Consider the following 22,758-nt stretch of genomic DNA (forward strand, 5'->3'; position numbering starts at 1 on the left):
CCTAGAGCCAACCTCGAGGATGGAGAAAGAAAGGGGCTTTGGGAGAAAGGGGTCCGTGGAGGCTGGACAGGAATTCTTGGGACGTTGCCTGTTTGTGCCCCTGGGTGTGTGCGCCCGTGTGCGAGCTTGTGTGCGAGGAAGTGGCTCTCTGGAGGTGTCGTGCACCCGTGAGGGTGTATATGTGGCGAGGACTGAGTTGGGAGGTGGCTCCCAGGCGAAGCAAGGGGAAGGGGATTGAAAGGTGCTGGCTGTCACCCAGACACAAATTTCCCGTGCCTCAGTTTCCCCATCAGAACTCTGGTAGTCTGGCTCCTGCCACTGTAGGTGAGAGGGGCGGGTCTGAGCTCACTCCCTTCCCTGGTGGCCTTCCTCCTCCTCAAACCTGTGTTGGGCCAGGTTGTGTGGGAAGTGAGGGCCCTGGGGCTGGGTCCCTCCAGGAGAGGAGCAAGTGAGGGAGGTGCTGGAGACCAGCCCAGGCCGGGGATGGCCGACTGGGGCAGGCTGGCCTGGGCAAGCCCTCGCAGCAGGGGACAGCAGGGGCCGAGCCCTGAACACACTTATCCTTTGAGTTCCCTGGGTCTGGGGGCGGGGGCCACTCCTCCTCCCTTTGTCTCCTGATCCCCTAGGGCTGTGGGCCTCGGTCTCCCCATTGCACGGATGGAGCCACTGAGGCCTAGGCTCCAGGGGACATCCGAGAGCCACCCCTCAGTCCCTTCCTCCCTGGGGATGCTGAGGTCATGGGGAGTTCGTCAGTGTTCTTTGCAGGCCGTAAGTGCCGCCCGCATCTTCCTCTCAGTCATCCCTCACTCCAGCAAAGAGAAGCGCTGCCCCTCCCGAACACTGAGCCCTCACCTGTTCCCAAAGAAAGTTTGGACACAGGATCCACATTTAGATTTTTAAAAATTTTATTTTTAAAAACTTTTCAATGTAAATAACTTCCATGAAAAAGGTTAAATTGCCCCATGGGGCAGGAGGGTGGATGTGGGACGCAGCCCAGGGGATCCAGGTGGAGCAAGGCACGCCCCACGCCCCCGAGGAATGCAGGCAGGGGCATGGGGTTACCCCTTCTTGGTCCCAGTAGTTCCAGCAAGCTCGGTGTCCCTCCCAGTTAAGCCTCAGCTACAGCTACACTCACTACATTAGTCTGTCTGTCCTGCCCCCTACAGCTTGGATGCCCCGGCCCCCAAACCGCCAAATCCGAACTTCCTGCTGCTCTCAGCTTCAAGTCGGGCTTAAAGATTAGGGGCCAGGCAAAGATCCCAGAGGCCTTACAGAGGATCTCCTTGCCCAACCCTGTGCCCCCACCTCATTTTGATCTCCTCTCTCTGCCCCTTCCCCCAGTCCATATTCTGCTCAGCTCCGCCCCATCCACTGCCTGCCCCCGGCTCCAGGGAGGCTCTGCCGGGAGAAGCCTCCAGGGGGTTAATTTGCTGTCATCTAATTAGCATTTGTTGTACCTGGGGACTCTCTCTGGATAGAGACCTGGGGAAGCAGGGGGGAAGTGGAGGTGCTCTGGGAGGGCCCGGTTCTGTTTCTCCCCAGCCTGACCCGGGCCCCTCCAGGCCTAGGCTCTCATGGCGAAGGGCCCTTTAGCTGGTTTCTGGGGCTGGGAAGATGCGGAGCAATGAAACACTGTGTGTACAAGAGGGGCTGGGGAGAGGAGGCGGCGATTCTGGTCCCGGGCCCTCGTTCTCAGCCTCCTGGGCTTGAATCTGATGGCAGCTGGGGCTGGTGACCATGTGGCCTTGTGGGGCCAGCCTTGGAGCCCTGGCCCAGCCCCTGCCTGGGTGGTGGGGTGTCTGTGGACCTGTGTTGGGGGGTAGTTCTGGGCCCTGACTTGGGCACTGTCCAGAGGTGGGGCACGGCCTGGCCTCTTACAAAAAGGCCCCCACGCTGGCCCAGTCCTGCAGATCGGAGGCCAGGGTGGCGTCCCCGGCCTCAAAGAGGGGCTCTGGGGGCAGACAGCCACTGCCGCTCTCGTCCCAGGGGTGCTGCAGGAAGGATGTGGCCAGGAAGGTCTCGTCGAAGTCCAGACTGTCGGCAGCTTGCTCCACCGAAGGCCCCCAGGTGGCGGGGCAGTCGATGTGGCGACCGTGGATGGTGAGGTCCACGTCCACGTGTGAGGCGGGGCTCAGAGGTGGGCTCAGCTCCAGGGCCTCCAGCGCACCCAGCTCCCCGCCCAGAGTGCCGGCGTCGAAGATGGCCTCCCAGTCAAAGTTGCCTTTGAGGGGTTCCAGCTCACCCTGCTCCTCCGGGGTGGGCAGCAGGGTGCTGGGGGGCCGCGGGACCTTGGCTACCCGCTTGGGCAGCGGCTGTTTGCGCTTATGCCCCAGCCTGCCCTCGCCTGCACCCCAGCCTGCCTCCCCGGTGGCCTCCTCGAACTCCCGCAGTAGCTGCTGGGCCTCGGTGTTCACCGTCAGCGGCCTGGCCCGTGGGACAGCGCTGGGCTCCTGTGCAACCTGGCGGGCAAAGGCTGGGTGGATGTGGACAGGGGGCAGCCGCCGCTTCTTGAAAGCTCCGCTCAGCAGCCGCTCCGCGTACTGGGGGTCGATGCGCCAGAAGCCCCCCTTGCCTGGTTCGTCCTTCTCCCGAGGCACTTTGATGAAACACTTGTTCAGAGACAGGTTGTGGCGGATTGAATTCTGGGTGCAGGGAGACAGTGAGAGAGAGAGGAACCGCTGGGTCAGTGGGGATGGGGAGACGAAGCGGCACCTGGTGCTCCTGCACGCCCCCCATCTTTTCTCTGGCAGGGGAGAGGAGGTGGGGACAGACACGCTGCTCTGCCCAGGCGGCTGCGGCTCTGGGACACCAGCCACAGGGCACTGGGAGCCCGGAGTGCTGTCGGGGGCTTTTGTTCCCTGTTGCCGGGATATCTGCCTGCTCAGTCATCCGAGCTCTGAGCCGCAGGGTGGCTCTCGGTGCCACCCCCGTCGCCTACCCTCCCTCCCTCACCCTGCCGCTCACAGCCTCTGGCCAAAGCCCTTGGCTCCCCCAGGGCCTGGACCACCGTCTCCCTTTGCCTGGGCCTGGCTGGCCCTCTGTGTGAGTGAGTGGGTCCAGGGAGGGGGCTGGGCAGCCGAGGATGGAGAGGTGGAGGAGAGAGAGAGCGAGCGAGCGAGCGAGTGAGCAGGGACGAGGAGTGGGGGATCTGATGACTTTCCTTGTTTGTTGAGCCGGCTGCTGGCCTGGGCCTTCACCCCCCACGGCCCCCTCCCCCCACTCCAGGCTCAGTTGATTATTACCCAGCCAAGAGCTAAGAGCATAGCACTCATTCCTTGGGCCTGTTTCCCAAAGCCAAGCTGCACAGGCTTAGGGTAGGGTGGGGCTGAGGGTCTCTGCTTTTTCGGTGCAGCTACAAATGACACTGCTCTAGGGTCAGGGGCATTGGAAATGGCTTGGGACTGTGGTCCTGTGGCCTGCCCACTTTGGGTGCTTCAGGGAAGAGTCTGGATGTCCTTGGGGGGGGGGGGCTCTGCCTCCAACTAGCCCTTGATGGTGATGGCTGAAGACTCTTAGGGCACTGTCTACCCAGCCTCAAATCCACCATCCTCCTGCCTTGTCCATTCTTAGGTGCTTAATCGTGTCCAAAGACTGCTGGGGGACAGGGGTCCTGGGCTGGGACGGCAGGGCAGGTGGGTGGATAGTGCCCCGCAGCAAGCCTGGGATGTTTACATGGTGGCCTGGGCCCCTTGGCTGCTCAGTGCCTGGTTTCGGAGACGTGGAACATGATGCCAGTGTGGTAGGCAGAGCCCCTGTGGAAGGCACCTGGCTCAGGTAATTGTCCCCCCAGGGAGGTTGGCTGGGAGCGGGGGTAGGAGGCAGGAAACTGAGCAGAGGTTGAGGTAGGGGGCTGGGACAGCAGCTTTAGGAAGGCCCCTTACTCCCTTCACCCTCCACTGGGACACATGCTACAGCACCCCTTCCATTTCACCCTCCCCAAGCCAACTGCAAAAGGGCAGGACATAGAGCCTGGCAGGGAGGCCACGTTCCAGTTTCCGTTTCTGACTCCCGGCCCGACAAACCATCCCGGGGCAGGGCAGTGTCTAGGAATTCTAGGACTTGGGACAAGAATGTGCCTTCAGTTCATCGCTCTCCCCAGGGAGACTCTGTCCACGCAGAGTCTAGCCGTGGTCTTTGGCCTGGGCCTGCTGGATGAATGGCAGGTTCTTTCCCCTTGAATCTCAGCCTCTGCACCCCTAATGCCCTCCACCTCTAGGCATTCTCCCTTCTCTCTCTCTCTGGAAGTCAAAGGAGGGGCAGTTGCAAGAACTGGGCTCCTTTGCAATGCTCCCTTCTGGCCGCACCGAGCCTACTTGGCCTGCAGATCTGGGATATGAATCCAGTGCGGCGTGGGGAGCGAGGAGGGAATGGGGAGGGAGCCGCCGCCGCCCGTGCCTACTCTACCTGCCAGGTGGGATCTGCGTGGCGGAAGTAGCAGAAGTTGTCCGTGATCCACTTGTAGATGGCCGACAGGGTGATCTTGGTGGCCTTGCTGGCCTGCATGGCCATGCAGATGAGCGTGGCATACGAGTAGGGAGGCTTCACGTGCGGGTTGGTGGCGTAGTCCACGTCGTCGGGGGGCGGGGCCTGCAGCCCCGGGGGCGCGCTCCGCGACGTGCACGACGACGTGGGCTTGCCCGGCGTGTGCGGCTGCCCCAAGCAGGCGGGGTCGGCCGCCAGGGGGGACCCCGGCGCCGCCGAACCTGGCACCTGGTGGTAGCCGTGCGTGTCGGTGCCCCCCGGGGGCAGGGCGGGGGCCTTGGCGTTGAGAATGGAGAATTCCTGCAGCCACTGCAGGCTGGTCAGGCTGTCATCCAGGGCGTCGGGCTCCTCCAGGCCGCCCTCCGGCCCGGCCTCCTCCGCCAGCCCAGCTCCCGAGAGGCGCAGCCAGCTCTCCGCCATGTCTGCGGGGACTCTCCGAGGGGGCGGTCAGCATCCACGGGCTGAGCCGGGGGTGGCCCGCCGCGCTCTCTGGCCCGCTGAGTCCCGCAGCTCCGGTTACACGGCCACCCGGACGCGCGCTTCCATCTCGCGACCCCGGGGGCGCCTCCTCCGAATAAGTATGTGGTGCCTGCGAGGACCACGGCGGGAACTGAGCACTACCCCACCCCCGAGGGGACAGTGTGTGTACGGGGACGCCTCTTCTAACATCATCCCCGCAGCTGGGGAGGATCTTTTAATGCCGAGGTCTGGGAAACAGAAGCAAGGCCCTGGGGTCCCACCCCACCAGATCCGCCTCCCTCTTCCTTTCCTCTTCGAGGTTTTATTAGCCAAATAAAGGAAGAGGGTAGGGGCATCCGAGGCTATCCTTTTCTCCCGAAGAGCAGGAGGAAATCAGAACCCCCTTCCTCCTCGCAACAAATGGAAATGGGGCGAGAAGCCTGGGAGGGCAGTACGACGGGGCGGGGGCGGAGCAGGTCCTCTGATCCTTGAAAAGTAATATTATGATAGGGGATCATCGGGAAGGAAGAGGACGGAACAGTTATGGGGGGCAGGAGGCGAGTTTCCCCCAGACTCCTCCGATGTCAGTCCCCGGTCCCACCACTTCCGTCAAGGACGAATGAGAGCGGGCTGGTACCGTCGCCCACCCTCCCCCTGTCCTGCAGTCCCCCAGCCCCGTCCCTTACCTGGCTCAGAGCGCAGCCGGGGCCAGAGGAAGGTTCTGGAAGAAGTTCCTCCCACCCCCTGCGGCTCTCTGCCCCCAGCTCGGGGGCCCTGCCAGCGACTCTTGCCGCCCCCCCCGCCCGACGGCGCTTCTCTGAGCTACCGCGGCCCCGGGACCGGCATTAAGTAGCCGCTCCAAAGGCTTCTCCCGCTGCCATGGCGACGCCCCGCCCCCATAAACAGCTTCCGCCGCTGCTACTGGTCAGTACGTCTCCAAGGAGACCGCGGGCACTTGCCACTCTCTCTGGCGGCAACTCTCTTCGAACTCCCTCCTTCTGCCGCCCTCTCCCGCGCCACCCAACCCCCTACCCGCCGCTACGTCCCGGCTCGGCTCATTCCCGCCCGAGGGCCCCGCGCTGGGGTCGGAGAAGCGCGCGGCCCGCGGCACCGGGAACCGCTATGGATCCGTTCGTCCTGGGGAACTACGACTCTCGCCCCCACCCCTGTCTGTCCCGGTCGCTCTGAAGCGTCGACTGCTCCTGGGACGGAACCTGCGGTTGGGGGGCTAAGGCTGGGAGCGGACTCAGGCTCGGGAACCGTATCCTTGAGATTTTCTTTCCTCTCCGCTACGAGTGGCACTTTCTCAAGTTTCTGCAGCCTTTCCCTCTCCCCCGACTCTTAGGGTCTTTCTCTGGTGCCCCAGGCAGGTCTGACTTTCCGATGCCACCTGCCGCTTACATCCACAGAGAGGGCAGACACACCCAGGAGGCAGGGTAATCCAGTGTGTCCCAGTAAGCAGCTCTTTCCCCACCCGTATCCTCGAGGTTCCAGGAAGCTGACATTCCAGAGGCTTCCGCAGAAGCGCACTCACTCCTTTTGGTGAGAGCTGATGAACCAGAGCCCGTGGGTAAAACGCTGAAGTCATGGACTTGTCAAATTCTCCTAGCGGAGTCAGTTGCCCAATTAATTTCACCAACTTTTAAGTGACAGGGATTAAGAGTAGAGGGACTCTGGCCCTTCCTCCTCCCTTCCCCTGGCCTCCCTCCTGTCACCAGCTTTCCTGCTCTTTAATTATTGAGGAGCTGCAGGGTTGGACGTTCTCCGGTTTAAGGCGGCTGCAGAGGCAGTGGTGGGGGCTGGGTTGCTTACCTAGCCTCTGCCCAAGGAGCTGGAGAGCTGGGGTCGGGAAGCCTGGTGCCCAGGCCATGAAGAAAGCCCAACAATGGCCCATCACTCCCCCGCCAACGTGCCTTTCCCTAGCCCTTGCGTCTCCCACTCCTCCAACTCCAGATCCTCTTAAGTAAAAATATTAAAGAGTGCTGGAGAAAAACTTTCACAGATAAGCTCATTTTGCAGTTAGCTCTCCTTTCCTTGTAAACAGTTTTATTCATTTTTAAGAATCATGCAGCAATCCATAAATATTGCATTCTTGATGTCCCCACTGCAGTGTGCCCACAAGTGTACTCCAGGGAGAGGGGTACACAGATGGCACAAGCAGTATACACATGCACACACCAGGTGTGCAGACCAAAGCAAAGTGAGTGACCAGCGTGCCAACTCCAGGTGGGCAGGATCCTAACTCTCCAGGTGAGACGGCTTAGAGTGTGGGGGGTCTATGCCTAGGAGATGCCTCAGCGGGGGCAGAAACTCTGGTGGGATGGAACTGGGCAGAAGGAAAAAAGGGCTCTATGAGGAAGCCGGGATCACACTACCTGAAGGCAATAAAGAGAGTACAGGCCTAGTGCAGCAGGAAGGAGCCCTGGGTCTCCATAGTTAGGCTGTGCCCTGTGGGAGAAGCCAGGCCCACCTCTTCTCTTTGGGTGAACTGTTGATGTGACTGTGACTGTCTTCAGATGAAGGACTGGGGCAAAAGAGTTGGCCACTGACCTGTCCTCATCAGGCTGACTGAGGACCAACTCCTTGGATGAAGTATTTCTGTGGGCCACAGAGCTAAATGACAGCCAAGAGAAGACAGGGGGACAGAGGAAGAGGAGAAATAGTTACTGAGAAACAAGTAAAGGACATTTCTAACCTAGGTATGCCTTGGAAATGGGGCTGAGACCTTGAGGAATCTTTCTGTGCTTCTCCCTAGGAGAGGATTAAACACCTGCTGAGGAAGGACACGGATCCTCCAGGAAGGGGGTCCTGGCCACTGCGGTTACTGTTTACCTCAATCTCCTTCATCTCAGCTCCTTCCTCCCTCCTCCCAGGTAACACCACACTGTGAATACTACCTGCAGGGGACAGGACAGGAGGTGGTCTCTGTGCCACCACCCCAGGGTAAGGGAAGCTCCCTGTCACCTGCTGCTTCTGGGCTCCTATTTCAGGGAAATCAGGAAGTGGGGTTATTGCTCAGCTTATGCATCTCAACTATGAAAGGGGCGGGAAGAATGTAGGGGGAAGGAAAGAACATTAGGTGGGGCCTGAAATGGTAAAGTCTACTGCAGTATTTCAGAGAGGGTGGAGGACGCGCTCCACTCCATCAGGGCAGGATGTAAGTCACAACTACTAGACAGTGAGACTGTCACTGCACTCTTGGCATCTGCAGCCACACAGGAGCAAGGGACCCCCTGGGCGCCAGGCTCTTTTTGAGGCTATCTGCCTTGGAAACACCTTGACTTTTTTTTTTTTTTTAATTTTTTTAGACAGTTTCGATCTTTTCGATCTTGTTACCCAGGCTGGAGTGCAGTGGCGCGATCTTGGCTCACCGTAACCTCCGCCTCCTGAGTTCAAGCGATTCTCCTGCCTCAGTCTCCCACGGATTTGGGATTACAAGGCATGCGCCACCACGCCCGGCTAATTTTGTATTTTTAGTAGAGAAGGGATCTCTCCACGTTGTTCAGGCTGGTCTCAAACTCCTGACCTTAGGTGATCCGCCCGCCTTGGCCTCCCAAAGTGCTGGGATTACAGGCATGAACCACCATGCCTCGCCAAAAAACTCTTTTAGGGTAACAATTCCAAACCCTAAGACAAGTCCACCACAATGGGCATAGCCTATAAGGCTCTCCCACATCTCAGCCTCACAAATAACAGTTGTTTCTAGCTTTGCTTTCCAACTAATCTCATGCCCTACTAAACCACCACCTTTTCCAAAGGCCAGTAGATACCACATGGAAGAGCCACATGGAATCCACTGATGACATGCATGCTGAGGAAGGCAGAGCAGCCACCACCTCACAGTCCAGCTGTGCTGTTTCAGCTCTTGTATTTGTGACCTCACACTGGACTGGGACGGGGAGTGCACACGAACAGAACACCATTTCTGAACTGCCAATCAGCATGTGACTGGCTCCATCTCCCTCTTCAGTGATTAGGCTCAGCAGCTCTGGAAGGCAAGGGAGGAACACATGGAGGATGGGGAGAGCCCTTGAGGTGAAGGCCCTGAGCCCTGATTCCAACCTCTGCTCCCAGCGCACTGCTGCTGGCCACATGCTGCTGCCTGAACTTAGTTCAAGGCTCTCCACCACTTCCTTTGGGGACCTGGGCACCAAACTGAGAATCACTGGTTCACATTTCTCTCAACCATTAACAAAAGGGGGTAGAGATGGGAGCAACAGGGACAAGAATGCCACCTCCCAGGTGAGTGAAGATGAAATATATGACCACTCCTCACCCAGTGCTTGGCACACAGAGGTGGTCAACACGTTTCTTGAAATGTCACCTTAGGATGGAGTCCCAGGCCTCCCTGAATGCACCTGATCAGGAGAAATGCTCCTTAAGGGAAATCATCTTAACTGGGGGATTCTCAGATTCAAGGGCTCCTTCTTAAGCAGACAGGCACGTGAGGCCCAGGAGACTGGCTCTGCTACCAGAAGGAAGGATTGTTTCTTTCAACCAATCTTTTGGTTGCTACCATTTCTTGTCCTTGAGAAAGGTGCTCCTAGTGCCTGTGGAGGGAAATGCCATATCCGTGCAGTATTGCTCTCCCTTTTCACAGCAGCCATCCTCCAGCCCTACCCCAAACTGCAGGTTTCCAATTGGTTATGATGTGCCAGAGACCAGGAAATGCCAGAGGCATGTTTGTAACAAAGCTGCCAAAACTCTAAGCCTTCTTGTTCTACCCCCTAAGGAGAAAAAAGATGTGTAAGAAATTAGCCCATGGACCCCAGCTCCACCTGAACATCAAGATACCGTGGGGGCATTCCAGAGTCCCTGCAAAGGGTCTCGTGAGCTGCAGTTCATTGAGTGGCTTTAGGTCACAGGGAGAAAGGAGAGCTCCAGTTCCCTCTGAGAGGTGAGGGATTGTGGTTACAGGTTGTAACAGCTGTCACAGGAGGGTGAAAAGTCTCCAGCATCTTGCTGAGGATGCCCAGTAGGCAGCAGCTGAGTGAGGATGGATGGAATGCAGGGGCAGGAGGGGAGCCCAAGTGCAGAGGCTGGGGCTCAGACAGCCAAGGGGCCCCACACACAGGGCCTCGTCTCAGAGTCCTCCAGGCTGCTGGATGACAAGCGCCGGCGCTGGGCATTCCGACTGACAGCATTGTCATCAGCCTGCCAGGCACCTGGGAACAGAAAATGAACATTACAGGAGCCAGACCTTTGGCCAGATCCAGATGGTGTCTCCAGCAGGGCAGCCCAGGAGTCAGCACGGAAGGAGCAGGATGCGTGTCACCTGAGACTCCGATGAGGGTGCGAGCCACAGCACTCGTGCGTGAGAAGGGAGAGAAGCAGGTACTTACAGGTGCAGAGGCTGCTCCTGCCCCCTGGGCTAGGTACAGTCACTGCCACTGTGGCTCCCAGACAGGGAGGGACATGAAAGATGTTCCTTGTTTTGTGAACTTACCCTGGGATCCACTTTCATATTTTAATTACTTGGTTTTAAAGTTTGCCTATATGTTACAATAGAGAGGAAAAGGAAATTGGGCAGGAAGAGGTGGGGGGAAGTGAGAAGACTGTTCGTTCTGGCCTGAAGTGTTAATGTTTTCTGTGGGGGCCCCGGGGGGCGGGAAAGGACTGGCCACCCAGCAGGGTTTCTGGGATGGAAGGCTGCCCGGAGGGAGGACAGTGTGAGGCTCCAGCCCCCATCACCTGCCGTTTTCCTCTCCTCCTGCACCTACACAGCTGTTGAGGTTTGCTACTAGCTGGTGCCATCAGCCCAGCAGACACCAGCCCGAGAGCCTCGGGGTTCCACAGATGCCACCACTGAACGCATCCTCTCCCCAAATCTGCTGTTGTCCCCACGTGAGGAGCGCCAGTGCCCATCTGGAAACCCATTCTTGGTGCTTCTCTTCCGTGTTCTGGATCCAATCCTCCACAACCTCCTGTGGGCTCACTTCCTAGCGGTGTTGTGACTCCATCTGCAGTCACACTAACCTGGGCTCCACTCCCAGTTTACAACGGTGTGATCTGGGGCACATCAATTTACTGTGGGCCTTGGTTTTCTCACCCATCAGATGGGAGATGAGTACTGACCTCACAGGCTTGCCGTGAGGACTAGACGAGAGAACGCGAGTGTTGGTGAGTATCTGACTCCTAGAACAGCCTGTGCTCAGGCTCCTCCAGGCCATCTCGCCTCTCCCCTGAGAGTCCTCTTCATCTCCCGCCCACAGATGAGCTCACTCCCTCCAGTGCCTTCCCTCCGGTGAGGCTAGAGCGCTCCTGCCTTGGGCCTTGGCTGCCTCCGCTCTCAGGGCCCCCTGGCTCCCTGGGGTAGGGAAGGCATGTTGTCCTCCAGACCCTGTGGGCCTCCCAAGCATGTCTCCCTGTGCCCTCCCCTCATACGGCACCTCTGGCAGGGTAAGGCACAGTGTGCTCCTAAGTACTCCGTGCAGCCTGAACTGCTCCACGCATGCCTCACACGGTGGAAAACGCTAGGTCCCGGAGCTCCTCCATGGGACGAAGCTCCTCCTGGGCAGGGGTTGTGACTTCTTCACTGTTGCAGTCCAGAGCCCAGCACAACACCTGACCCACAGGAGGACCTGTTCAGTGGATGAGGCCGACCAACTGTAGAGTGTGGCCGTGAGGTTGAGAGAGGCCACTCACAAGTGTCCAGAGTCAGCCTCAGGCCAGCCCAGGACATGAAACCCTTTAATGGCACGTGCAGTCAGCAGGTATACATGGCTTATTTCCATCAATGCCTTGGTGTGCTAATCCACCTCAGGCTCCAGTAACAGTCTCTGGTGCTTGACCCCAGGGGAACAGTGAGAACAGGAGAGTCTTGGATCTCTCTCACATCCAAACTGAATTTGGGATCTTTACTCCCTGGGAGTGGGTACTGGAGCCTGGGACATGAGTCAAGCTGTTTTATTCACCTCTAATGGTGGCACTATGTGTCTAAGTGTGGCAGGATGAATATAAGGCAATATTAATATTGCCTTTAAAGTGAGGAACCCAAAATAAAATGAGCTGTTTGTTCATTCATATAATTTGGTAGATCTCATACCTATTCCTCAATGTTTATGGGGCAGGACTCCGGAGCTGCGGCTGTTCAGTAGGAAAGACCAAAAGCAAATGGTAAACAAGAGAGAAGACACACATGCATACACAAATAAAAACAGCAGCACCACCACCACCACCACCGCCGCCGCCACCACCAGCAAGCCATGGAACGCTGGGCCTGAGAGGCTGCCCAGAGAGCCGTCCTGACTCTGAATTCACAGGAGTCCTTGCTACAAACTCCACCCTTCTATTCTATAGAAGTCTTAGCCAGGGCAGAACATCGGTTACTTGTGGAAGACGCAAGAATCAGATCTGAAGTCTGCTCTCCTGGCCTCTTGGTAAGCTCTGTGGTGAGGGAGATTCGGCAGCAAGTCGGGGGGGCCCTTCCCCTGGCAAGGACCCTGAGGGGCCCACGGCAAGGCCCTGCTGCTGCCCTCTCCTCAGCCTCATGCCCACAGTGAGCCTGGCTCGGAGAGTCAGTGTGGGTGCAGAGGGGCCTTCCAGAGCAGGTGCCGCCATTTTGTCTGGCTGAATCCAGGCCCCTCCAGCCAAAAAAAAGGAGCGTAGAGATTTAAAATCCTTAGAGGGATATGGGTAACAGTGCTTTCCATTCACGTCTCATTTTTTGGGATATCAAAAATGGGAGTATAAAGAGACCTCTAGAGGTAGATTTTGGGAGTACATTTAGGAAAATTTCACAAGCCCCTTTCCTGCCTCTTATTAAATGTAAGGACTGTAACAGTTCAACTGTCTTTGTAGGGTTGCTCTCCAGGGGAAGGAGGAACTTAGTTTGAATTTTTCCTTAGTGCCCACAAAGTGCAAGTAGCATCTTAGTCTTGGGTTTTGAGGCCTCTCAAAAAGAGGAGATAATTCAATTTCAGGTCTCCACAAACCTTTTTAGATTTCACTGGATATGCTCATTCCAGTGGAATGCAGTCATTTAAAAATTATATTTGTATTCCCACTAAAAAGACCCAAATTATCTTTGCCTTTGTTTTTTTTTTTTTTTTTTTTTTTTTCTTCAAGATGGAATCTCACTCCATCTCAGCCTCCCAGGCTGGAGTGCAGTGGTGTGATCTTGACTCACTGCAACCTCTGGTTCCCAGGCTCAGTCGATCCTCCCGCCTCAGCCTCTTGAGTAGCTGGGACCTGGCTAATTTTTGTATTTTCTGTAGAGATGGGGTTTCACTGCATTGCCCAGGCTGGTCTCCAGCTCCTGGGCTCAAGTGATCACTCGCCGCGGCCTCTCAAAGTGCTGGGATTACAGGCGTGAGCCACTGCGCCCAGCCTATCTTTGCCTTTTTCCATCACTGACTACCCTAGGGCCTTCATAGAACTGTCACTTGCCATGATGACTATCCTGCCACCTGTGTAACAGTCCACCAAACTCCTTGGAGCCACATCTGCTTAGCATGGTCTCGCAATTCTAGTCTTACTACCACCTGTCACACCCGTCACCTGAGACCTCCTTCCTTTATTCCTTTCAGAAGCAATCTCAGAACACACCACTCCCCAGTGAAAAACCAAAAATCCACCCTTGGTCTTGGGGCTCAGGAAAACCCAGAAGTTTCTTAGGGGGAGCGGGGCTGGAATGACAAAAGGGCCTCTAAGCCCCTCACCAGTGTGACCAGAGTGGTGAGGATAGGAACCAACAAGGTTTTCGGTTCTTGCCACCGGCCAGGTCTCCTGGCAGAGCCTGTGAGCATGGCGCAGGGCACAGGGAGAGCATGGGAGGCACCCTGGGTTCCATTACCCACTGGCCCTCCATGAAGGGAGTGGCACCCGCTTGAAGAGGTAAACAGACTCAAGCAGAGACCAGGCGCATGTGCAGCTGTCCTGATGGGGAGAGAGCTGGCCGCAGGAACAGTGATGAGCTAAGACAGCCAGTGGTATCTCAGCCCTAGGATAGAAAACTGAACTTACAGCTGAGTGTGAAGAGGCCTATTTATTCCACGAGACCTACCAAAGTGGATATTCCTGTCTGTAACCTCGCAGACACTTCCAGAGAGTTCTCCAGCAAATCTGCTACCAGTGGGACCGGAGACACACTGTGCCTAGAGAGATGTGCTTTTTCCCTCTCAAGTAAAAAGGGAACCAGAGGTTTGGAGACATCACTTTCACCCAGCTACTGACCGAGGATGCCAATTAAAAACAAATCATGGCCAGGGACAGTGGCTCACACCTGTAATCTCAGCACTTTGGGAGGCCAAGGTGGGCGGACCACCTGAGGTCAGGAGTTCGAGATCACCCTGATCAATATGGTGAAACCCTGTCTCTACTAAAAATACAAAAATTAGCTGGGCGTGGTGGCGGGTGCCTGTAGTCCCAGCTACTCCGGAGGCTGAGGCAGGCGAATCACCTGAACCCAGGAGGCGGAGGTTGCAGTGAGCCGAGATCGTGCCACTGCACTCCAGGCTGGGTGACAGAGCGAGACTCTGTCTCAAAAAAAATAAAAAACAAAAACAAAAAAACCCAAATCCTTTCCACTGTCCTTGCCACAGAAGCATTCCCATTTTTATTGAACAGAAATTAAAATAGTCTCACACATTTTTTTTCTTGGAAAATCTTAGTATATTGAATACAGGCCCTCATCTTGAGGCCTCTGGTGAGGATATAATGGGACATTTACAGTGCCTATACCTGAGGCCCTCTCCCAAGAGCCACCATAGGCATGTGATTTCATGTCTGGCACAAACTGTGAGCACATGATACTCTCTAAATCGCTGGCTCCACAAGTCACCCTAAGGAACCCCAGGGCTTCTCTCTTCCTCCCAGTCCTCACTCTCCTCCTGTGATCCCACGGAGGAACTATCAACAAGCAGGTCAGCTGGGGGGAGTCAGCAAGAGGAGGAATAAGCTCAGTTTCCACTAGCACTACTGGCTAAAACAACTCCCAGCAGCTCCCTCTGCTAAAAAAATAGGGGTGGGTAAGGGAGCCCCTTGAGGGAGGCAAGAACCTAAATTTATCTCCTAAAGCCAAGTAAGGGGGTGACCAGGGTAGAGTTGCCTCAGACACAGGGCACGGTTAAGGCAGAGACATCATCTTGACGGAGGATGCCAATTAAAACCAAATCCTTTCCACAGCCCTTGCCACAGAAGCATTCCCATTTTTGTAAAACAGAAATACAGTCTCACAAATATTTTTTTCTCAGAAGATCTCAGTACCCTGAATACAGGCCCTTGCCAATCAGGAATGGAAGCCTTGCTCACAACCCCAAGCGAGCGCCTCCCAGGTGTGTGCGTGCCCAGCAAGCTTGGACGGGCAAAGCATTGGCAGGGAGGACAGTACTGGCACGGAGTGAACAGGAACTTTCATACCAAGTCTAGAGAACATACATGAGTTTAGAAAATAAACCAGACAGACAGATTTACATTTGGCAAAATGATGTGGAACACAAATGGACAGATGGAAGCCAGGCCAGGAGCGGGAAGGCAGGGAGTGAAGCAGCCCCTGGGCCCCAGCAGCTCCAGTCCAGGCCTAACTGGCAGGAGTCTGGCCCCGTGGACAGCGCTCCCTCCTCCACGCTCCGGCAGGAAGCAGGTCTTCCCTGGGCCTGTGCAGGAGAAGCAGGGGAACCGATACTGCCTCTTTTGGTCTCACTGAAGACGAAGAGGCCTGGGCAGTGCCTTTAGAACAAACTAAATAGAAAATGACTCAAGAAAGCCCTTTGAAGGGCTGGAGAAAGTGTCTCTAGAGAATTCCAGCTTCCCCTGCCACAAGCTTGTGTGGGGCCAGAGTGTGCTTGGACTGTGTCTTGCACAGGCTGATGGAGAGTGGCAACCACAGAGGTCGTATGGCTCCAACGCCTCCAGCCACGTCGCTGAGCGAGTAAAGCACTGGACCCGTGATGTGGCTGTTCTGAAGCTGAAGTGAGTCTTCGTTCGGGGAATGTTTAAGAGGATTCAAACAACATAGTGTTAAGGACAATCTCTGTCGTGAAACCCGGAGGGGACATCTGACTGAGTCCACTTGGGCAAGATGTGGATTTTAGAAAAGCAGTTTTTAGAGCCCTTGAATGGGCACATTAACTAAAAAGGCACTTGGTGCTCAAAGTGTGATTAACCTGATCCTGTGTAAGACATTAGCTAGACTCGGTTTAGCATCATAAGGAGGAATAAGGGGCACACTGACAACCTGATCACCTGTGAAGTTACAGCTCCAGGGAGCATAAAGGAGCCCTAACTTGACCTCTCCATTGGGATACAAATCCAGTAGTATGTACAATGCAACTGGTAACCCAAAGCTCACTGGATCACAGAGCTATTCCCTAGCCTCTAAAATGCTGACTTTCACATTCCTCTCTGATCCTAGCTGAAACACTTTTCTTCTGAGGAGCTACGGCTTCACTTTTAAAGGGTTCAGGCAATCCTTCCAAGACCTTCGTAGAGAGGTGGGGTCTGTCTGCTCAAACTTCCTATTGATGAAAACAAGACCAGGCCACCTGACACGGCACCTGCAAGGCCGTGATGTGGGGTGGAGAGTGGTTAGGCCAAATCATAGGTTTTGCTTCTTTCTTCCTATCCTAATATTCTCACTCAGAGCAAGGCTGGCTCATTGCAAAAAGCTCAAGGACTCTCCCAGGCCTTCTTACTTCCTTTCAGCAACTGGTCTCCAGCACTAGCACACCCCAGGCCTTCTTGGCAGGAACTGCAGGGCAGGAGATGGTGTACCAGGGTGAGAGCAGGGGTAAGAGCACAGGGATCGTCTCCCACCAAGTTCATGTTCAGCAGACTGCCACTCACCAGGTAAGCAGACCTCAGAGCACAGCTTATTGTCCAGTGCTTTCACGCTTGCGATGTCAAAGTCATTGTTATTGTCACACTCCATACCTAGAAATGCGCACGTCCTCTGGCCTGTAATGGAGTTAATGCAGTTAGAGAGGTGCTAGCTGTGTTTTTCTCTGCATTGCTGTCCTTAAAATAAAAATCTTAAGGATGGAGACCAAAAACAATCAAATGATATGTTAAAAAAAGACAATAATTTAGTGGGTAAAGAGTGGACAAGAAAGGAATCACATTGTGTGGGCATGTCTATGTTCTCACGTTATCCTGCTGTTTCCCTAGAGCCCTTTCCGTCTGCTGTTCCCTAACAATCAGATCACTGAGGAGGGCTGTGGGACACAGGCTCAACAGAGAACACCAGAGCGAGCAGAGCTGGGCAGAGGCCAGGCTAGTGAGGCTGCAACCAACCGGCAGAAGCTAGGGAGGGCCAGTGAGGAGGTCATCCTGCTCATGCCTGCATCTGCCTTGGGTGCGAGCTGGGTTTGTTTATGACCACATGGCTCTGCAAAGTAAGTACATGAAACAACAACGAAAGGTCTTAGGGTCCATAATTTTGCATATCAAATGACTACATTCACAAAATTATGATTTCCTTTCTTACGAGACCTCAGTTGTTATTTTCGGTGTGTTTTAAGTGGCTAACCAGAAATCTACAGACATGTAAGAAGGGAAGGGAAAAGTTTTAAAAGGTGTCTTTCTTTAAAATCAAGCTCCCCTCTTTTTTTGTCAGTGAAAACAGAGAGAATAAAACAAATATATTCCACGGGCTAGGGAATGTCAGGGGAAACAACCTGGCCACACTGTACTTCTTAGAAGCAAATATTCTACGGGAGAAATAATCACAAGGGGTAACTCTAGAGCCTCAAGCACTGAAGTCATCAACTGAGTTGGTGACACTCCAAACCCCCTTGGGCTGGGGTGCAAGAGCTGACGGAGGCAGCCTTGGTGGCCACCTTCTCCTTCAAGCTCCTTGGCCAGGCGGGAGCTGTCATGTCCACATGCACACCTCCAACACTTCCCAAGCGATGGCCAGCGCTAAAGCAGAAGCAATAGGATGACATCTGCTGGTGCTTCTGCATCCAGGCCGGGCATATGTGTGCTCTGGAGGCGCCCCTAAGGGAGGTGCCTCAGAGCAGCAGGAGGAAGAGTCTGGCTCCTGGAACACGTGGTGTTCCCTGCTTGTGGGAGACTTTCCTGCCCACCTTCTTCCTCCTATGTCCTTGCTCTGTGGGCCATTCCTTCTCTTCTAGCCTTACTGGAAACAACATTCTTCCAACTGAAGATAACTGAGGCCTGAATTATGGTAAAGGAAGATCATTACAATAGCCTTTAAAATACTTGCCTAAGCTGAGCTCCTGAAGAAACTTGGACCTGTTTCCTTGACCACGCCTTTAATATGTCTGCTGGCTCCTGAGAGTCCTCTTTTACAGTAACCTCGACCATTTTCCCAACTAAAGCAAGACCTGACCAGCTGCCAAATAGTCCTCTTCCCCACAGTGGAAGAAACGGCTACTGCTGTTCACCACTGAGACTGCCAGGAGAGCTCTGTGGGGCTCCACTGAAAACCTGCAGCAGGGAGGCTGATGATGGGAGCTGCTTTGGAGAGCTTCCGAATCTACTTAAGGTAAATATAGACCTGTATGTATCTCCTGCAGCACCTGCACCTGACATCCATGGCTCTGAGACCCAGAAAGAGCTGAGGAGGTCACAGAGGTCATCAATGCTCTGCTTGCTTTGATGTACCACTAAGAAGACGACCTTTCCCTTAACAGTCCCACACAACTGAGCAGTGCCACCAAGTCATACCAGTACCCTTTTCTTTACCCCTTAAAGAAGACCCAGGAAAGAAAGATAACTAAAGGAAGTAAAGGACCAGATCTTTTACCATCCTCCTGCGTGGGTGATCCATCCTCTTCCTCCATAACATCATTTCCCTAGGACAGAAGGAAGGCCCTGTGAGTCTATAAAGTGGCAAAATGAGTAAACTGATTGGCTGAAGACAGAACTAATCATCCTAATGGTATCTAACTCCAGGGCCTACATTAACAGCATATATTTCCATCTGTGTTTAATATGCCTGAGAGGCTGAGTAGAGGCAGATTTTGCTTGGTCAGGCACCATCTGCCTATAGGGATTAGATCCAAGCCACATTACCCATATATGCTCAGAAGGGTCTGTCAGGAACACCCTTGTTAATAGTTTAGCTGATACTGTTTCTCTTGTTTTTTTTTTTTTGAGACGGAGTTTCGCTCTTGTTGCCCAGGCTAGAGTACAATGGCATGATCTCGGCTCACCACAACCTCCACCTCCCAGGTGCAAGTGATTCTCCTGCCTCAGCCTCCCTAGTAGCTGGGATTACAGGCATGTGCCACCACGCCCGGCAAATTGATACCGTTTCTCTAAGGTAGAAGTAAAAGTTACTAAATGAAAGAGCAAATTGTGAGATCATAAGACTTTGAGAAATTCCTTAAGATCCCAAACCCCATCCAGATCCTCCATTGAGAGTAGCTGGCTCAAGAGGAGTTCTAGACCTCTCCCTGTGAGCCGGCGTTCCACAGCACACCACGGTCAGGGCACGTCTCACACTGAACTGCGGTCCTGTCTGCCTGCTAGACTGGGCTCCTAGATGGCGGCAGTGGGTGGGGATAGGCAGAAACCTCGCCACACACATCTGTATAGGTCTGTATTGCCCCAGCACCAATGAGCACCTGTGACACAGTCCCCCATGTAAATACTAGTGGAATGACGGACAATCCATTCTTAAGGCCAGGGGCTGGCAAGAAAAGTTCCCTCTTGAACTCACTCCACAGCAGTGACCCTGGGAACCGGTGGCCTCACTCACTGGACAGTCCACAGGCCCTGGTGCAGCTGCTCTCATCTCCACCCACATTCTACTTCTCACTGATCTAGGCATGTCCCCTAGGAAGGCTTTGTCAGCAAAGCCTCCCGGCCCTGGTCCTTACTGGCATCCCCAGCCAAGGCCAGCACTCCTCTGGCTATGCGAAGGGGCACCACTCCGTGCTGTTGGGATTACCTCTGCATCCTGCTCTCCAGCTGGGAGGCCAGCAAAGTTGCTGTCTGGAGACTCCGCTGGCAGCCCCTGCAGAAGAGCACAGTTTTTACAGGCTCTTCCATCAAGCTCTCGTGACAGCAAACCCAAACCTTCTTCAGTACAAAATTGGTGTCAAATAGGAGGGTCAGACCTAAGGGAATGCCTTGTTTTCTGTGGCACTCCTGGCATTTTGGGACGCTTTGCAGCCATGCATGGCAGACCTTTGGTTATGCTACTTTGGACATGTATGCAAAGAACAGAGAAGCCAGGGCAGTTCCCGTCCCTTCCCTTACCTCTCCTTCTTCCGAGGGGGCTCTGCTGGCAGACTGGGGGGAAGGGAGAGCCTCTCCCTCCTCTTCAGTGCCAGGGGCGACGTAGGAGCCAGACATGGAGGAGACGGTGTCGGTGCTGATCTGGGAGGATGCCATGGACATGACAGACTGGGCCAAGCTGCTGCTGGCAGGGCCTTTGGAGACAGGGGATGGGGAAGGAGCCTGGAGGTCAGGCAGGGCTTCTGCAAGCTTTCTGGGGAGCAGAGCCCTCTCCCTGCACTCAGGCAGTGAGGAGTGAAGTGGCCTTATCTTGCCCTCCCCTAAAAGTGGTTTTAGGTTTACGGTTTTCCAAAATTTTGCTCCTTTATATTTTAGAGCTCAGAACTTAGCCTTGGGGACAAGACATTTGCTTTTCCCTGTCATCATACTAAAGGAAACCTCATGACAGCAGGACTGGGGCTGAGAGAACCCAAACCCCGCTAGCTACAGGCAAGCCCGCTAACCCATGGTAGGAAAGCAAGTCCTCTTCCCTCTCAAGCCAGGGCCTACTTGTCATGCAGTCCAGGTATTAGCTTGCCACTTCCATGTCCCTTCCCAGAGGAAACACCAGGACACTGTGGGCTGGGTAAGGGGGAAAGACATGCAGCCACTCCCTGCTCCTCATGTACCTTCTGGGGAGGAAATAGTGGACGACAGAGGCGTCCCTGTACAAGACGACTGGTCAATAGCTCCAGATGACGACAAGGTGAGATTCTCACTTTCTGGAGTCACACCACATTCCTGGAGGGTGTGGGGGACAAAACAGGACATGGAGCAAGTGCGAGTCACCTGTGCTGGAGGAAGGGGTCAGGGCGGAGGTCTGGGTAGAGATGAGGAGGAAAGGCGACACTGGGAGGGACTGAGTGGCATGCAGAGGCCGCAGCTTCTCTCTTCCGTCCTCACTTCTCAGCCCAAGCCTGGAATGACTGCCTCCCAGGGGAGGCGCACACTTCAGTCAATACCTCCTGCCCAGGGCACAGCATCTGCTGCGGCCATACAAAGATGCAGCTCAGGTGACACAGGTCACCCCGCAGCTGTGACATGGGGACACCCCAGGTTTCCCCAGGATTATGATCAGCTTTCCTTGAGGCAAAAGCATACAAAGACAGCAGAGGCCGTCCTGCCTGCAGGGTATCTCCACATGGACCCCAGTTAACTCCTGCCCAGCTGCTTTCTGATACAAACACCACCTTGCTCCCCAGCCTGCTGCTCCTCCCACGCCCCCATCTCCGATCCCAGCCCCCATCTGCCAGGCATCTGGGTGCACATCCGAGGCAGATGCAAAGTTCTATGAACTGTGTCTCCATAATCCCTTCCTTTTCCTCCAGGCGCTTCTCTTTTGTCTTAGTTCAGGCAGTCCTTCTTGCCTGGGCTACCGAAGCCCTTTCCTGGCTGGGTCTGTCTCCTGTCTAGTCCAGGCTGCATGCTGCGGTCAGGTGGGCCTTTGGGAAACGAAGTGCTCACCGTGCCCCTGGCTTGCTCCGAGCCCCGACTTCCTGCTCTGTGCCTTTGCATGCACCGTCCTCTCCACATGGATGTTTCTCTCACCATTTTCATGTCTAAAAAACTTCAAGGTTTAGCTAAAATGCTACTCCTCCGTAACACATTTTCTGATTTCCTCCACTTACAATGATCTTGTCCATCTCTGACACAGCAATTTATTGTCTGTTTTGGGCACACTGCTTTTCTATAAAGTTTACTCAGTCATTTAACACATACTTACTGAGCAACAGTGACGTGCCAGGCACATGCTATTCCCACGTATATGTCCTGTCCCAACCAGACCTGAGCACCTAAGGGCAGGGACCACTTTACTTACCTTCCTATGCCCCACTCTACCTAGCTCAGTGCCCTACAGAGAGAAGCTGCATAAACCTTTGTTACGTGAGGTCTCTGTGGGACACACAGAGTAGAAAATTCCAGCCTTCTCTTCCATTCCTCCACGTGGGCCTCCTGGCACCCCCCAACTACCCTCAGGGCTTTCTCCTTGCTGTTCCCAGGCCTAGGGCCCTCTCTCCTCGTGTATCTGCATAGCTAGCTCTCACACTTCCCTTGGTCTCGGCTCGTGGACCGCTTTATAAGAATGGCAGCCCCCACTTCCAGTTGTGACACTCCCTTCCCACATGTCACACACGCTGATCCACAGCCCCATCTGGCACACGTGTATTTTTTTTTACTTATTGTCTTTTGTGTCCCCCACCCTCACCCCAGCTAGCAAGAATATGTTACAAGGACAGGGACTTTTGTTGTGTCCCAGCTACTATACTCAGCATACAGCACAGTGCCTGGCAAATAACACAGGCTGCATATGCTGATGAATGCATGAATCCAGTGAAATCTTTGCCACTGCCTCAGAGGGCATTGAAAAGGTGTTTGATAAGTGAATGAGAGCAGAGGGACCTGATGAGGCATGCAGGTAGGAGGAAAGTCCCTGGAGTTCAACACCCAAGAAGAGGAGAGGAATGTCAATTACCTCTCCAAGATGCTGAGCTGATGGTCTCTGAGAGAGCTGTGTCTCCGACTCACTGCAGGAACGCTCATCTTCCTCTTCATGCAGCACGGAAGAGTTTTGGGAAATGGATCTATAGGAGTCCAGTGGAAAAACAGCTATATCCAACGTCCATTTAAAGA

At 54.7% G+C, this 22,758-nt stretch overlaps 2 protein-coding genes across 4 annotated transcripts in view; both read right to left on the minus strand.

Annotated features, from left to right (window-relative positions):
• Positions 1 to 1,348: 1,348 nt before the first annotated feature.
• FOXJ1 (forkhead box J1) lies at positions 1,349 to 4,990 on the minus strand. The gene is made up of 2 exons (XM_023211757.1): positions 4,405 to 4,990; positions 1,349 to 2,642 (listed from the first exon to the last, which is right to left on the minus strand). The coding sequence occupies exons 1-2, from the start codon at positions 4,900 to 4,902 to the stop codon at positions 1,875 to 1,877; spliced, it is 1,266 nt and encodes a 421-aa protein (XP_023067525.1). The 5' UTR covers positions 4,903 to 4,990; the 3' UTR covers positions 1,349 to 1,874.
• Positions 4,991 to 9,766: 4,776 nt separating this feature from the next.
• RNF157 (ring finger protein 157) overlaps positions 9,767 to 22,758 on the minus strand; it is a 73,421-nt gene continuing 60,429 nt past the window's right edge. For 2 of the 3 annotated variants that reach the window (XM_026456784.1, XM_026456785.1), the window contains exons 13-19: positions 22,601 to 22,709; positions 20,757 to 20,868; positions 20,110 to 20,282; positions 19,799 to 19,864; positions 18,650 to 18,698; positions 16,726 to 16,836; positions 9,767 to 10,106 (exon numbers count right to left, since the gene is read on the minus strand). In XM_026456784.1, coding sequence (XP_026312569.1) covers positions 9,988 to 10,106; positions 16,726 to 16,836; positions 18,650 to 18,698; positions 19,799 to 19,864; positions 20,110 to 20,282; positions 20,757 to 20,868; positions 22,601 to 22,709 — 739 coding nt within the window. In that variant the 3' untranslated portion in view covers positions 9,767 to 9,987. Of the gene's footprint in view, positions 12,028 to 16,725; positions 16,837 to 18,649; positions 18,699 to 19,798; positions 19,865 to 20,109; positions 20,283 to 20,756; positions 20,869 to 22,600; positions 22,710 to 22,758 lie in introns of all 3 variants that reach the window. The other variant, XM_026456786.1, reaches the window with a different exon arrangement.

Source organism: Piliocolobus tephrosceles, chromosome 16 (genome assembly GCF_002776525.5).
Source record: "Piliocolobus tephrosceles isolate RC106 chromosome 16, ASM277652v3, whole genome shotgun sequence".
NCBI classification, from domain to species: Eukaryota; Metazoa; Chordata; class Mammalia; order Primates; family Cercopithecidae; genus Piliocolobus; species Piliocolobus tephrosceles.